The sequence below is a fragment of the Microchirus variegatus genome, assembly GCF_963457635.1.
Source record: "Microchirus variegatus genome assembly, chromosome: 2".
NCBI classification, from domain to species: domain Eukaryota; kingdom Metazoa; phylum Chordata; class Actinopteri; order Pleuronectiformes; family Soleidae; genus Microchirus; species Microchirus variegatus.
The window spans coordinates 36,345,900-36,360,842 of NC_139803.1; the positions used below are offsets into that span (position 1 = coordinate 36,345,900).

Genomic DNA, 14,943 nt, shown 5'->3' on the forward strand with positions numbered 1-14,943 from the left:
GTTAGTGAACTGCAGATCAAGTTGCTGATGGGATGAAGAAAAGAAACGTGTACGCGTTTCATTTGCCCCCTTCTGATGCAATCAGTACATGTGTTTGTGCTCACCTGTGTGTACACGGAGTAGTTTATAAGTGGTTTACTCTCCACTGTGGTGGTGATGTGTCCTGGAGTGACTGTCTAGTCTTTTGTGCAACTGTGGGACAGATATGCAGAGAAAGGGGGGGGGGGGGGGGGGGACATGAGGCAGTTTCCCTGATTGTGTGGATGATCACATGATCTATGTATGCACGTTTTTCACGTGTTGTTGGTCAGATGCTTGTCACTCTAAGGCTTTTCCTGGCTTGTACAGGGGCTCATGTCACTGACATGATTACACTTGGCATGTGGATTTGATAGTTTGCGTTGTAAGATGTGATAGGGACTGTGGTTGAATTATATTTGTGATGTAAATATACACTCAGCTGCAATGGTGGTATCTAATGGTCTAGTTAGTCTCTCTCTGGTATCAGCAAGGTATTTTCTCACTGGATATTTCCTGGCGCTGTTTGTGGATGAAAATCCCAGGAGGATCAGTCGTTTCTAAAATACACAGACCAGACCATGTTCAAAGACACTTTTTTGTCTTTGAACATGGCTTCAGCAGGTCTTCTTAACAATCTAAAGGCATTAACTGTGATTGGCGGAGTAGATCTGTGCATCTTCAAGCAGTTGAACAGGTGAATATTATATTAAGCCATCAATGAGAGTATATGTTTATCATATTGGAGAGTGGACATTTTGCCAGGCTAAAAATAAGACACTGCATTAGGATATATCACAATAGTGTAACAGAGTCAGGTCAAGTCAAATTGGCTTTATATCCTCTAGTGCTCAGTTGGTGTATAAAAGTCAGACAAAAGCAAATATGGCTTTTATAGAAAAATGTCTTGGTGGCTATGTCGCTGTCTGTGCTGTTCAACTACTAGGCGTGGACAGAAAGACACTGGTTCATTGGAGCATCCGTCCCTGATAGTTATTAGATAAATATGAAAAGCATTGCACATTATTTTATGTCTGTTGTAAGCCATCTGCCTTTTTAGTACTATAATGAGGGAGGCCTGTTTCTAAATAGATATTAATTACATATTAATATGTTTGTCGGTTTGGGTCCTGTGCTGCATAACTTGGAGAAGAGTTTGCATCCAGGATGACAGCATAATATGAACAAGAGGGAGTTAGTTTGCAGCCAACCCATTAGAAAGAGTTAACTGACTGATTTATGGATGATTTAATGACACCTAAGACAGCACTGGTGCTTACTGCTAAAGGTTCCCTGTGTTTTTGCAGATATGCCCTCAGTGATGGAGCGCTCGGGGGCCGGGGTCCTGTCCAGGAGCAGAGCCAAGACAGTAACCAACGGCAACAGCCAGCCACACTCTGAGGAAGAGAGCAGCGATGAAGAGCATGCTCATGGTAGGCACATGCAAATGTTAAGATGAACTATATTCATCTGTTTTATGAGTTCATTTCTTTAGCATTGGTTTAACATTAAATGTCTGTTTTTGACAAACTAACATGAAACTCTCATTCAGGGCTCTGACATGCTGACATTTGCACTCTACACATACACCGTGGCAGCTGTTCAGTTGCATTGCATTGCTGCAGTGCTTCTTTCGTCCCTGCACACTGCTCTCCTCTGCTCACTTCTCCTCTCCTCCACCCCATTCCACACTCCTCCATCCTTGTCATCCTCTGCCCACACACATCTTTCCTTTCTCCTTTCTCTCCTTCACCCACTGTCTTTCTCTTGAACTTTAATTTTATAAAAATTATCTCACATGGACACATATTTAGATCAAGCACAGCCGTATAACTGGAATAGTAAAGGATTGCTCTAAATACACCTTCCTACCTAGATGATAGTGTCCATGCCTCCAACTCCTCCATTCATCCTAAGTTTACCAATCATTTTCTCTCCTGAATCAATCTATTTAATGTTGTTTCGCAGCCAGCATTTCCTATAATTTCCTATCATCGTCCTTCCATATTTTGTCCTTTCCCTCCCCTATTTCCTTTCTGTCTTCTGTCCACACCCACCCCTTACTATCGACTCCTTTCTATCATCCCCTTCTCCTCCCTTCCTGTCCACTGTCCCTGTGGAAACAGTAATCTGTCTCTTCCTCCTCTCGGCCTGCTTCCCTCCTCACTCCTTCCTTGTTTTCCACCCTCTCACCTTCTCTCCTATACTATTTCTTGCTAGCCTCACCAGCACAGCACTAATTACTCAATGTCTGCAATCACACTTCCCTCTTTTCTTCCCTCCAACTGTGTGGATTCCTCTTATTTGAATGCCATATGGATAAAAAGGAATGGAAAAAATGTCACCGGTTGGGATTTACTCTGATATACGTCACTGTTCTCAAGTGTAAAGCTTGACGCTGTGACTGAGAATATGCTGATTAAATAAGTATAATGAGAAATTATCATTTAAACTGTTAAAAGAATACAGAATTGTGTGTACAGTTAAAAAAATATGAACATATCCTCAGGCTGTCGGCTGTGACGACTGTCCTCTGATAATACATGAGTAACTGATGTTGTTTTTGCCTCATTCAACTCAATATGTAAATAATTAAATGATAGTATTGTAGGTTTTGTTAGCAGTAATTCATCAGTGCGACACATCACTGCCAGGCTAATAATCAGTCACACCAGTAATCTAGATTATTGACAATATTTTGAATAATACATCATTCAGATTATTATGCCATAATAGAAAATTCTGTTTATATTCCTGTTTAAATAAAAATGAGGCATAGCATTGAAACAACGGCATGTTAGAGAGCTTAGTTAATTAAAATTAAAAACTTCTGTCCTAAAGATGACTCTCCCCTCTGTCTCTTCTGTTATCTGTCTTAGTTTCTTCTGGTCTTCAACTCAAAAGTTTTGTTTGTCACTAGAATACCTGTCCTGATCTGATCTACTCATGGTCACCTTATGTCTTTGTTTCTACAGACAGTATGATCCGAGTGGGAGGAGACTACCAAGCTCAAATCCCAGAGTTCAAACCAGGTGAGTTGACTTATAGCAAAAATACATATGGAAAAGGAAGCAATGATTAAGAGGGGAAAAAAGGCAGATGAATAGAATGAGGAAGGACATCAGGACTGTGAAGGAGACATAGAGGTGAGCAGACTGAGGACATGGAACTAGAAGAGGGAGGGGAATGCTGATGATGAGAAATCAAGGTCGAAATGGCTGGTGTTTTCTGTGGAAATGCTTGAAAATGGAAATGGGGAAAGAAAACTTTGACAAACATGATTTTCTGGTGTCCTACCTCACCAGCTTAAATCATCAGATATTGTTTACACCATGCATTGAGGGAATTAAATACACAAAAAAACGTTAATGTCACTGTAATATCTGGAATAGGATTTGAAGTGTTGTTTACTAAATGTAGTTGTTGAAGAAGCCCAATAATTGACTAATGGTGACTGCACAGCTCAGATCTGTTGGTAAATTAGTATTAAGTATTACTTGAAATAGCGTTCTGAGGAGGTTGTCCCTTTATGTTAAATAAATAAAAGGATTCACTGCAGTTTTCCAACCTTGTATTTTATTTATGATATATGCTTCAGTTAATAAAAATGGACTTCCGTTGCATGAATCAGAATAAAGAAAACATTTACCATAACGACCAGAGAACACAATATGTTGTCATCTTTTGGCTGATTTCATCAAGATTTACAACTAGGAGATAAGATATCAAATGGTAGAGGACGGTGATACCTGTAAATAATATAATAGAAGTGTAACTTTCATGTAGAGAGACCTAATGTGTGTTGTTTTCATGAACAGACAGCCCAAACCGCTACAATGAAAAAGACCAGAGGAGCATGTTGGTGTGGTGTCCCAACAGTCAGCTGTCTGATGCCATGTGTAAGCCCCACACACAAACAAACACACACACACACACACACACACACACACTCTGTACATACCTCATTTTAACTGACACTTTCTCAACAACTTGACCTTCAGTTTGTGCTGCTGACTCGAGAATAGTCATTAAAACTTTCATTGTTGTTCTCCTCACTTCCATCTTTTCCTTTATCTTTCTCAATTAAGTTCATTCGCCTTGAATCTTTTTTTAAGTTAATTATTTGCTCTTCTCTGTTCTCTCTACCTTCCAATTTTTTTCCGCTGTGAAACTTTTCCCCTACTTGCTACAGATTGTTACTCTTTACTTAAAGAAGTTTTCTGTCTTTATCCTAGTGGACGAGTACATCCTGATGGCTAAAGAAAAACACGGCTACAACATGGAGCAGGTCAGTTGAACCTTTCCTAATGATCTAATTTGTAGTTTCTTCTACATTCAGCATATATCATTCATCTTTATTGCTTTGTGTGTCTGTCTTCTCACCCTGGTTGTTGTGTTTGTCCGTCACCGTCCAATCAGGCCTTGGGCATGTTGCTGTGGCACAAACACGACGTGGAGCGCTCTCTGGCCGACCTCGCCAACTTCACCCCTTTCCCAGACGAGTGGACAGTGGAGGATAAAGTGCTGTTTGAACAGGCGTTCAGTTTCCACGGCAAGAGCTTCCACCGCATTCAACAAATGGTGAGAAGCCTGGGAGAAGAACATTATTACAGAAATGAATGTCATTTTTAAATATATTTTAATATTTAATACTCACTGTTTTTGTTTGTGTGTAGCTGCCAGACAAGTTGATCTCCAGCTTGGTAAAGTACTACTACAGCTGGAAGAAGACCAGGACCAGGACCTCGGTGATGGACCGACAGGCCAGGAGGCTGGTCAGCAAGAGAGAAAAAGATGACAGGCAAGAGAAGCCATGAAACTTGAATGATGCCCACTGGGGAGAAACTCAGTATGCTGGCAGCGGAGAAAGAAAGAAGTCTGTGATGGAACGAGAGAAGAATGAATATTAGAGGAAAGACGAGGCAGAAACAGCTCATCTACAATATGACATACACAACTCCTTTGTGAAATCACACTTAATATTAACACATCAGCATTAGAAGCAAGTTTCATATTCATGAATATAAATGAGATCCCTTGATATTATTTCTTGACATTTTAGTTGGATTAATTTTTTTTTTTTGCTAAAGTCAAAACATTAAGACACTGTTTTAATTTCTTCTTCCTTTTTTTGCATCTCAGTAATGAAGACGTGGAAGAAGCAGACCCAGGCAGTGACAGTGACTTTGAGATTGACAACAAGAAAGAGGTGAGCAATAGAAAATGGAATGGTCTCTGTGCCAGTGTGTGTGTGAATGCTTATATAAGCACATTTTTTGTTTTTATAACTTGCCTGAGGAGATCAGCACAGCCAAATCAACTCTTGCTTTATCCTTCAATTTCAACTGTATTAATTATACATAAATGTAATGCTGCTGCATTCTTCTTGTTGTTAGAAGAAGTTGGTTTTAATATGTGTGATTTTTTTTCTCCACCACAAAGGCAGTGAAGCAGAACCCCAACAGCACCAGCTCTGAGAAGGTCATCCCCAGTCGATCTGGGCCGATAAAGAAGGAGAATATCGGGGCTCAGTACCGCCATCACCCACTCAGAGCCCGGCGCAGGCCACCTAAAGGAATGCATCTGGAACAGGGAGACATCATGTCCCTGTCAGCCTCTCAAGACTCTGGAGTTTTAACAATACGGCAGCTGGACACACATTTGGTGTCACTAAAGAGACAAGTATGTATGAGTGGTCGTCATCTGCCCTTAAATTACATAATATGAATAGGACTTTAATTTGTTTAGAACTGTCAGTCAGTCTGGGTTTTGCTTACATATGTTTGTCTTTCTGAATAAAAGAAAAAAGGGAAACCTGCGTACATTAAGGAAAAAGATATACATGTAGACTTGCACATGTAAAATGAACTTATAGCACCATAAAGCATTTATTTGAAAGTCAAAAGTGAGGTACACATTCAGTTTTGAATAGTATTCAATAGTGTCACTCCAGTAACAGTAATCTTCATTTTGTTACATTTTGGCTCTTTGTACAATGAACTTAAATGAATCTCTTATGTTATATTATGTTATACTCACCACACTGTCCGTTCTCTTCTTCCTCTCAGGTTCAGTCTATTAAACAGAACAACAGTGTTTTGAAACTAAGTCTCAATGAAGGTGTGGACGGTCTAAAACCTGCAGAGGTATTTTTTCTTTTTCAAATTCTATTTCCTTCACACCCTTCATTTATCCTCACTTGGATTTTTGTTTATACTTGACTCTCTCTCTGATGTCTCCTCAGTTTCCTCTTGTCCTCCCCCAACTCTCCTCAGATATAATATCACCCCTTGTGGGACTGAGATTAGTCTTAATCTGCTCTTTGCTCTTGCTCATTTTCACCCCCCTCCCTCCCTTTAATACATCCTTTAGTTCCTTCCTGCTGTAATGTGTCCCCTCTTCTCTCTCTTAGCCTGCCCCAAAGATGAACTCTCGTTGGACCACAGAGGAGCAGCTCCTGGCTGTGCAGGGTGAGTCAAGGCTGCACCACCATTTTCCTCTAGATTATACAGTCACCCTTTTCTGTCAGCTGTTGCAATCTCTCCTCCTCCTCACTAATTCATATTCACAAGCAGGTAATGCCAAGACTGCATGTGTTGGTACTATACATAAATACAGTATATATAAATGTGAGCTGTTAATTACTTCTTTATGCGAGCAGAATATTGTTTAAAGCTTGGAAGACTTAATTGGTAGAGTACAAAGTTCAGGTAAAACACTTAACAGAATATTATCCATAACTCACATTTATGCACTGTTTTTTGACAAATTGTTGCACAAATCTTTAATTGGATAAAATAACGATATGACGTCTTTTTTTGACTCGAGGTACAAAGGTCAACTTCACTGTGACATCACAATGTTCTGCAAAAACACTTTATGGATCGTAAATCGGCAACATATAAAAGGAGGTTTCCTGTAACTCGACTGGTTGAAGGTGTCCACTTGTGGGGCAGTAATTCAGTTTAATGTTTGCCGTCTAAACGCGTTGCTCATTATAAATGTGGTGCAGCTGAATTATACAGTGTAAGGAGCTGCTGCTAGGATCCAGGTTCCATTTGCAATGAAAGTGAATTAAAGCTGTGGGACATATAAAGCCGCTCCAGTGTCCACAGCACTTTGTCAATTAAAGACATACTGCTGTTCTATGGAGGAACGTTAAGAGGAGAATTCATGGCTGCTGATGGCGGGCAGGGATGGTTTGTTGCTATGGACACAGTTCTCTATGTTTTGGCACCGAACAGTATAACAGTGGTAATAAATACATAATAACTGACTGCTGTTATAACACAGCACATCATTTTCAATAACTGACACATGACCTGATTTACAGGAGATCCACATTAGCCGTTACATCAAGTCAAATTTCAGTCAGTGCACCTTTGAGCAAAGCATTTAATCCCATCAACTGCACCTGTGCAGCAGCAGCAGCAGCAGCCACAGCAGCAGCCACAGCAGCAGTAGTAAAGGAAAGCAGGAAGTGGGAGACATGAATGTGTATGTGAGGGTTGAAGCGGGTCAGGCCTGTAAAAGAGCAGGTGCACACAGTCAGCTGACAACAGAATATGGTAAAAAGAAAAAAAAACACATATCAACAAGTGAGCGCTCTCAACAGTCTCCCCTCCTGTGTTTCCTCTCACACACAATGACTGCACTGACAGACCGACAGACTGAAAGCAGTGGTCTTTGATGCTCAAACACTCATCCACAATCTTCTTCTCCAGCCATTCGTCGTTACGGTAAAGACTTTGTGGCCATTGCAGAAGTGATCGGGACCAAGACACCGGCTCAGGTGAGAATCCTCATTCTCATGTGCTGAACTACTCTCAGCCTCTGTGTCCTTGAACACAACACAACTTTTCTTTTTTCCTCTAACACCAAAAACATCTCGCTCTCTTGGTCTCAGGTGAGCTCATTCTTCGTGAGCTACCGCCGCAGATTCAACCTGGACGAGGTACTGAGGGAGTGGGCGGCCGAGCAGGTGGCCACCAACCGAGACCAGAGGGACCACAGGAGGAGCAGCGAGGACATCACTGCGACTACAGATGGAGTTCCAGAGAACGACGAGGTGAGGCCAGAGAGTGAGATAGACAACTGTAATGTGTTGACCAGCAGCGGGACATCATATCGGAGCATGTAACATCTGTTATGAATCTGATTTGAACAATCGCAGCCTTAGATATATCAGGTTTTGACCAAACTTATCACTAGAATCTGTAGGAAAACTTTAATAACAAAGCCTGCAGCTCAGATCAGATTGTGCACAAACACACAGGAAGTATGACTTCCTGTGTGTTTGTGATCCTATCTTAGCTGCTCTATACTTTGTTTTGGTTGCTGCTCCAGGTGTGTGATCACGTTAGTGCATGAAGTGAGACGTCTTCAGCTCTGATCAACATTGATGTATGTAGATAACACGATCATTTTCACTGCTTTACTGCACTGAACTGTGACATCCTTCATAGACTCCAACGCTGTAAACACATCTGTCACCTGCCCATCATGGTTCCATCAAACCACTAACTTCATGTGTACACTTACTCTATCAGCCTCAAAATAAGTTAGCATTTAGCATCCAAAGTGTCTCTCTCTGTATGTGAGACACTCCTCCTAACTCTCTCCCCCTCCTCTGCTACCTCTCCTCAGGTCAAAATGGAGGACTCTCCGTCAGATGCTGCCGGCAGCTCCTCTTCTCCCTCCTCCACCCAGACCCTTACATCTCTCTCCCAGCCTCCTCCACTGCTACGTCCCGCACCTCCCTCGGCTCCGCCCAGCCTCCTGCGCCAGCCGCCGCCTCTCCAGACACGCCCGCTCCAGAACCGAACGCCCCACAACCACCCTCCGCCTCCGCTCATCCGTCCCACTGTGACCTCCTCTTCCTCCTCTGGCAGCTCCTCCTCCTCCTCCACTGCAGCAGGGCAGCTGCCTCCATCACTGGTCGGGCACAAAGTGGAGCAAACCAACTCGCACTGATCACACACACACACACACACACACACACACACACACACACACACACACACACACACAGGTAGGAGTAGAGATACACACAAATACACACATTAGCATGCAGACATGCCGTCTCTCTCATTGCTCCTAGCCTTCTTACACGTCACATGACCACATAATCAGTTCAAACACAGTGGGTCAAGAGTGTAAGGGCCACTGAACGAGTTCACTTTGTGAAGGCGGGGTTAGAGAACCCTTCACTGTTAGTGACAGACACCTACCTCCAGACCATATCGCTCTAGTGCAACACACACGCACACGCTACAAAAAAGCTGGGAACTGAAAACAAACACTACCTGCTCACACACACACACACACACACGCTCCGACACACACACGACACACACATGCCTCCAGGACTAAACAAAGACACATTGGATCATCAAGCTGTTGAGAAGCCATGACCGCCAACAGCAAACCCAGCTGCTCGTCTCCATGGCAACTGTTGAACATCTGGATTGTGTCACAGTGTGGTAGAACACACACACACACACACCCACACCCACACCCACACACACACACACACACACACACACACACACACACAGAACAGGTATCGTGTATTCAATCAACCATCAGGAAAAAAAGAACAATAAATTAATGAGGGAAAATAAAGATGAATTAAGAAGAGAAAGAGTTGCCCACGTCTGAGCCAAACCTGCTGCTCCTCGTGGTCTCAAACAGGAAATGAAGAAAAACACCTTTTTTTCCCTTTTGCTTTAAAACTTGAAGAAGCGCAGGAGCTCTCAGCTCTCAGTCTTCTCTCATAGCCATGTGTGTTACTAGTATTAACTGGAATGATGTTTTTCTCTTTTCTTTGACTAGACTTTTTTTAAAGGTGAGCCCTAGGTAGGTGGTTAGTGGCTGTAAGTAGTTTAGATAGTGCATACTTTATTATTATAATTATTATTCTGGTGATAATTACTGACTTTTATCATGTGACTGGACTGATTTGACACTTGATTTGACCACGGCGTATTTTCACTGGTGCAGCGTTGAAGTCCCGCTGCTTCACAATCTCGGAGGATTTTCACTTTTCAAATCCAGAGCAGCGCAACAAAAACACCGACCTCTGTTGTAACACGTGCAACGCGACTGACTAATCTTTTTTTTTTTCGTTTACACTGAAGTGAAAAAAGAAAACGGAAATGTTCTGCCAAAGTCGTGTTCTTGCTTTAAAAGCATGTTGTGTTTTTCTGCGTCTGCAGCTGTTGAGCCTCAGTGAGGAGTTTACTGTCCTACATGCGAGACACATGCGAGGAAATCAGGTTATTTACTTTGCTGTGAGAGTTAACCAAGTGGAGAGTGACACTGTATGAAGCTAACACACACACAACCACAGCCTTGTTCTGTCTTATTTCACAGCGCGAGAAGAGCTGTTAACTGAACATTGACTTTTACATGGTTACACATTAAACAGTCACGTTAATAACCCAGTTTTACAGCAGCTTTTTTTTGCCTTTGGACCAAAGCAACACGTGTTTCCCCTCTTGTTTTCAGTCCAGCAGCTGACGTTTAGCTAAGCTAACATACAGACGATGCAAAACGGTGAATGACAAACCCTTAATGTATGTCCATAGCACCTCCAAAACATCACTGGCTGCTTAACATTGAATTGTGGATTTTCTGTCTCATCTTAAGTGAGAGTGTTAAGGTCATTGATGCACTTACAACTATGTGATATGGTTTGAGTGCAGTTAAGGCAGCTTTTTTTCCATGTGGTACGTCAGAGTCTTGTCCTGTCCATGCACAGGAGGAGGAAGTTTCTGCTCTATTGAGTCAAACTGGGTGATGAATTTATAGGATGAACTGAGCTGAGAACTGATGTTGTGTACTGCTCTGTGTGATGTTTTTTTGCCTCCTGAAGTTGTGACACCAGACAATGTGTAATTTTTTTCTTCCTGCTGTTGCTGCCTCTTTCTTCCCCTCACATAACCAGTTTATCACTGCCTTCCTTTACAAGCAGATCTGGGATCAGAGATCTTTGTTTTGAACGGTGTTCAGTGCTGCTGCTCTCTCAGTCTTGCCTCACATGAAGCCTTCCGTGTTGACTTTAATGAGATGGATGGAAGCAGTGTTGTTACGACATGTGGCTTTAAAGTGGCTCGCCTTTTTCACTTTGCTTGGACTCTTGTTTTGCAAAACTGCTTGTGCGTTACTGTATGTGAGAAGCTGTTTACATTGTGGAAACTGAACTGTTTGTGTTTGACAGATGTTTTTTTTGTTTTTTTTAGTAATAAAGAAATGACCAAAATAATGTTTGTCAAATGTGTAATTGCAGCGTGTGCATGCACCTTCTGTCTGTTGACTCCCAACGGGTTTGTTCACCTGCAGCTTCCACATTCCTGAGCAGGGCTGTCGACATGTTTACCAGCTCCACTACAACAGAGAGAAAAATATGTTAACAGTCGAAAAACAAACATGAAACAGGTCATAGATGGACGCAGTGAACTAAAAATATAAAACAAAAGAGCAACACGGTATGAATTGACTTTAAAATCCTGACTTGACAAATTTGGTGGGATTACATCGCAACAGGATCCTGTGTTATGGGCTTAAAAGGTCAACGGTTTGAAGATGCATTCCACTTCATGTTGCACACGTTCGTAACACAGCTAAATACAAGTTATCACTCACTCGCATCCACTGAGCTGCTTCACCGTCACAGTGAGTGTGTTTATGCACACTAAAAAAACGATTACTGGCAATAATCGGTTAACTGGAATAAACCGTTTAAGGTGTATACATGTCTCTAAGAAATTAGATTATTGCCAAAAAACGATATCGGCAGTAAACTAATAATGAATATTGTATATTCCGTTTACATGAGCACTTGAATAACCAGGTAACTACAGAAAACTGATAATAGTTGCTTTTTTAGTGGACAGAATCGTCGTTAATGTGAACACCTGTGCTTTTCCTGCTAAAACCTCAAAATGGCTTCAAAGACAGGAAGTCAGATTAGTAAGAAAGCACAGGTATAAATAATCAACTGAATGTTTTAGGTCTATCTGTAGTGAGTTATTAGAGTTATAGAGTTATTGGAACTTATATAACGGAAATGTAGCATGTATAAAATACAACAAAAACAGTGTAATGACAATGTCCTGAACAATGTTTTGGTGTTTGAACTGTTGAAATAGGCTGAAAGAGTGTCCACAGATAATAATCCCAACTGGTAATCTACTGTGGGAACATGTGTTTGACACTTTTGGTTATTTCTGCATCAGAATATTCTTTGAGGAACCACAACTGTGTAGTCAATCAAAATCAGCTGTGTACTTGACAACTAGCTAACATCTAGCTAACAACCATGTCATCTACACACACTTTCTGTAAATTGAAGTAAAAAGAAAAAATAATTATGCCCTGCTCAATCTTATAGGAATAACACGATGAACTTATTTGACCTACAAAAGAAAAAGCCAAACTGAGAACCAATAAATATCCAGTTGAACCCAAAAGTTAAACAATAATGAATGATAGCTAAGCTAGTAGCTAATTTATAACATTAAGATTTGGCTTGCAGTCTTTTGCTCTCATACTAATACAAACACTTTATGGAATGTTTAAATAGAAAATACAGGGTTGTTGCTACTATACTCCGTTCTGTTCTCCTTTCCAAGTTATTTTGAATTAAGCTATTATGTTTTTTGGACCTAATTGTCTGCTATAGTGTGATATATATTCTTTGTCTCTCTCAAAATGTTGCAAATGAAGATTAAAACAAAAACAAACACTTGTTTACCTGCTGAATCCATCGGCTCCTTTCTCTATTGTTTTCCACCCCCTCACGGCAGCCATTTTGAGCAGGAAAAGCACAGGTGTTGACGATTACTTTAACGAACGATGAGTGAATTAAAGCAGTGAACACTGAAGCAATGATGTGTTATCATTTTCACCTGTGCTTTTCCAACTGTGACAAAATGGCCGCGCTGAGAAAAGGCCCCACAGGAGTCCACGGTCACGCCGACTGTGGGGTTAGACACGTGACTGGCTGAAATGAAGGTTACTCTTGAAAACATTAAAAGAAAGAAAATACACCCGTGGGTCACTTTATTAGGTACACCCTTTATCGTGTATTGAGTCACGTGGACAGGGTCAAGACGAGCTATTGTTCAAACCCAGCGTCAGAAGACTGAGAAAGAAAGATTTAAATGGTTATGAAAGCGCTTTGAATCCGTCTCTATGGAAGCCCGTTTCTGCCGGTTGGTAAAATAAAACTATATATTATAATAGTCATAATATTAAGAAAAGTCATAATTATGAGAAACTTGAGATACTACGTCATAATAATGAGATAGCATAATAATGAGATGCAAATTAATAATGAGATAATGAGATGCATAATCATAATAATAAGAAAGTATCTAATTATGACTTAGTAACGCTTAATATTGCAACACTAAGTCAAAGTATCTCATTATTGTGACTTACTAAGTCACTATATATATATTCTACTCTCATTATGACTTAATATACCAAGTCATATTGCGATATTAAGTCTTAATACTGTGATACTAAGTCATAATAATGAGATATAGACTATAGACGATAGACTTTATCACAATATTAAGAGTTGCTAAGTCATAGTATTGAGATACTTTGTCATTATGACGTTGTATACTTAGTCATAATATTTGTATAGAAAGTCATAATGAGAAAATATCTAATTACTATGATGTAGTAAGTCATAATATGGAGATGCTAAATCATAATTATGAGATACTAAGTCATAATGTCGAAAGAGTATCTCATTATTAGGACATAGCATCTCATATTTATGGGATATTACCTCACAATTATCACTTAGTGTGTCATTATTTTGACTTGGGGTGGAAATGGGCTGCCATTCATCTGTGAATGTACAGCACATATGGCACAAAACAGATTACAGGTTACAGACTAAACCTGGAGTGTACGTTCCACAGTTTAAAGTGGCTGGTCAGACTCCATAAACTTAATAATTGTATAATGTGTGCAGGAGAATGTGGATTATTTTCACACAGCTGAAACAGAGGTGAAATGTTTGAACTCCAACAGGCCTCGTTCACAGTGACACACTGTCCTGACCTACATGCACTGAACAGAGTCATCAATAATGAGCTTTTCCTGCTAAAACATGCCAAAATAATCACTAAACCTGAAACACAATGGTTACTCATTTGAGTTCATGTGCGGAGGACCACTTCATCAAAGCTGGTCGCAGACAACAAATCGACGCTACTGAAATACCTGGAAACAAAAACAATCAAAATTTAGCCATATTAAGATCCAATGAGCGTTGAACCTCATAGTTTAAAAAAATAACATCTGACAATTGATGAGGAGTACAAAAACACAGTATAACAGTATACCTGTTAATTACAACAAACACTTGAATAAAGATGCTGCAAAAACACAAAGATCAATTCATTTCAAAATAATTCTCTGCTCAGCGTTCAAACACCTTTTTCATGGTCAATTTCCACACTCTTTCAGCACCTTAAAGCCAAAGCAAATATAACATTATTCAAAAGTGATTCTGTCAACAACTATAATGTTTTATTATAATCACAGTCACACACACAAGTGTGTCCAGGTTAAGTAGTTCTCACGTTGACTCCTTGACTTATTTTATTCCTACATCTCTTCAGTCAATTAGCCGTTAATTGTGAAGAGAAATAGTCGTTTATATTCAAGGATTACCAGCAGCCGTACAAACCCAAAGTCCTTTATCCTCAGAGCTTTGCTGAAGACTCCGGCCGCTGACGACGACGACCACGTCCCAAAAGTTTCACGGCGGACCAGGCCACCTTCAAAAATCACATGTTCAGAGTCCCACTGTTATTATATCATTGTTTTTATTACTATCATTGTAATTTTTCATCATTTTGTCTTTGCACAAAATAAAACAAACAAACAAATAATACATTT

At 40.5% G+C, this 14,943-nt stretch overlaps 1 protein-coding gene across 1 annotated transcript; it reads left to right on the forward strand.

Annotated features, from left to right (window-relative positions):
* Positions 1 to 1,327: 1,327 nt before the first annotated feature.
* rcor2 (REST corepressor 2) lies at positions 1,328 to 8,991 on the forward strand (the record flags this gene model as incomplete). The annotated part of the gene is made up of 13 exons (XM_083910475.1): positions 1,328 to 1,451; positions 2,994 to 3,050; positions 3,837 to 3,917; positions 4,254 to 4,306; positions 4,438 to 4,599; positions 4,695 to 4,819; positions 5,161 to 5,227; positions 5,461 to 5,700; positions 6,087 to 6,164; positions 6,431 to 6,488; positions 7,743 to 7,810; positions 7,925 to 8,086; positions 8,665 to 8,991. The coding sequence occupies 13 exons, from the start codon at positions 1,328 to 1,330 to the stop codon at positions 8,989 to 8,991; spliced, it is 1,602 nt and encodes a 533-aa protein (XP_083766601.1).
* Between the last annotated feature and the right edge of the window lie 5,952 nt (positions 8,992 to 14,943).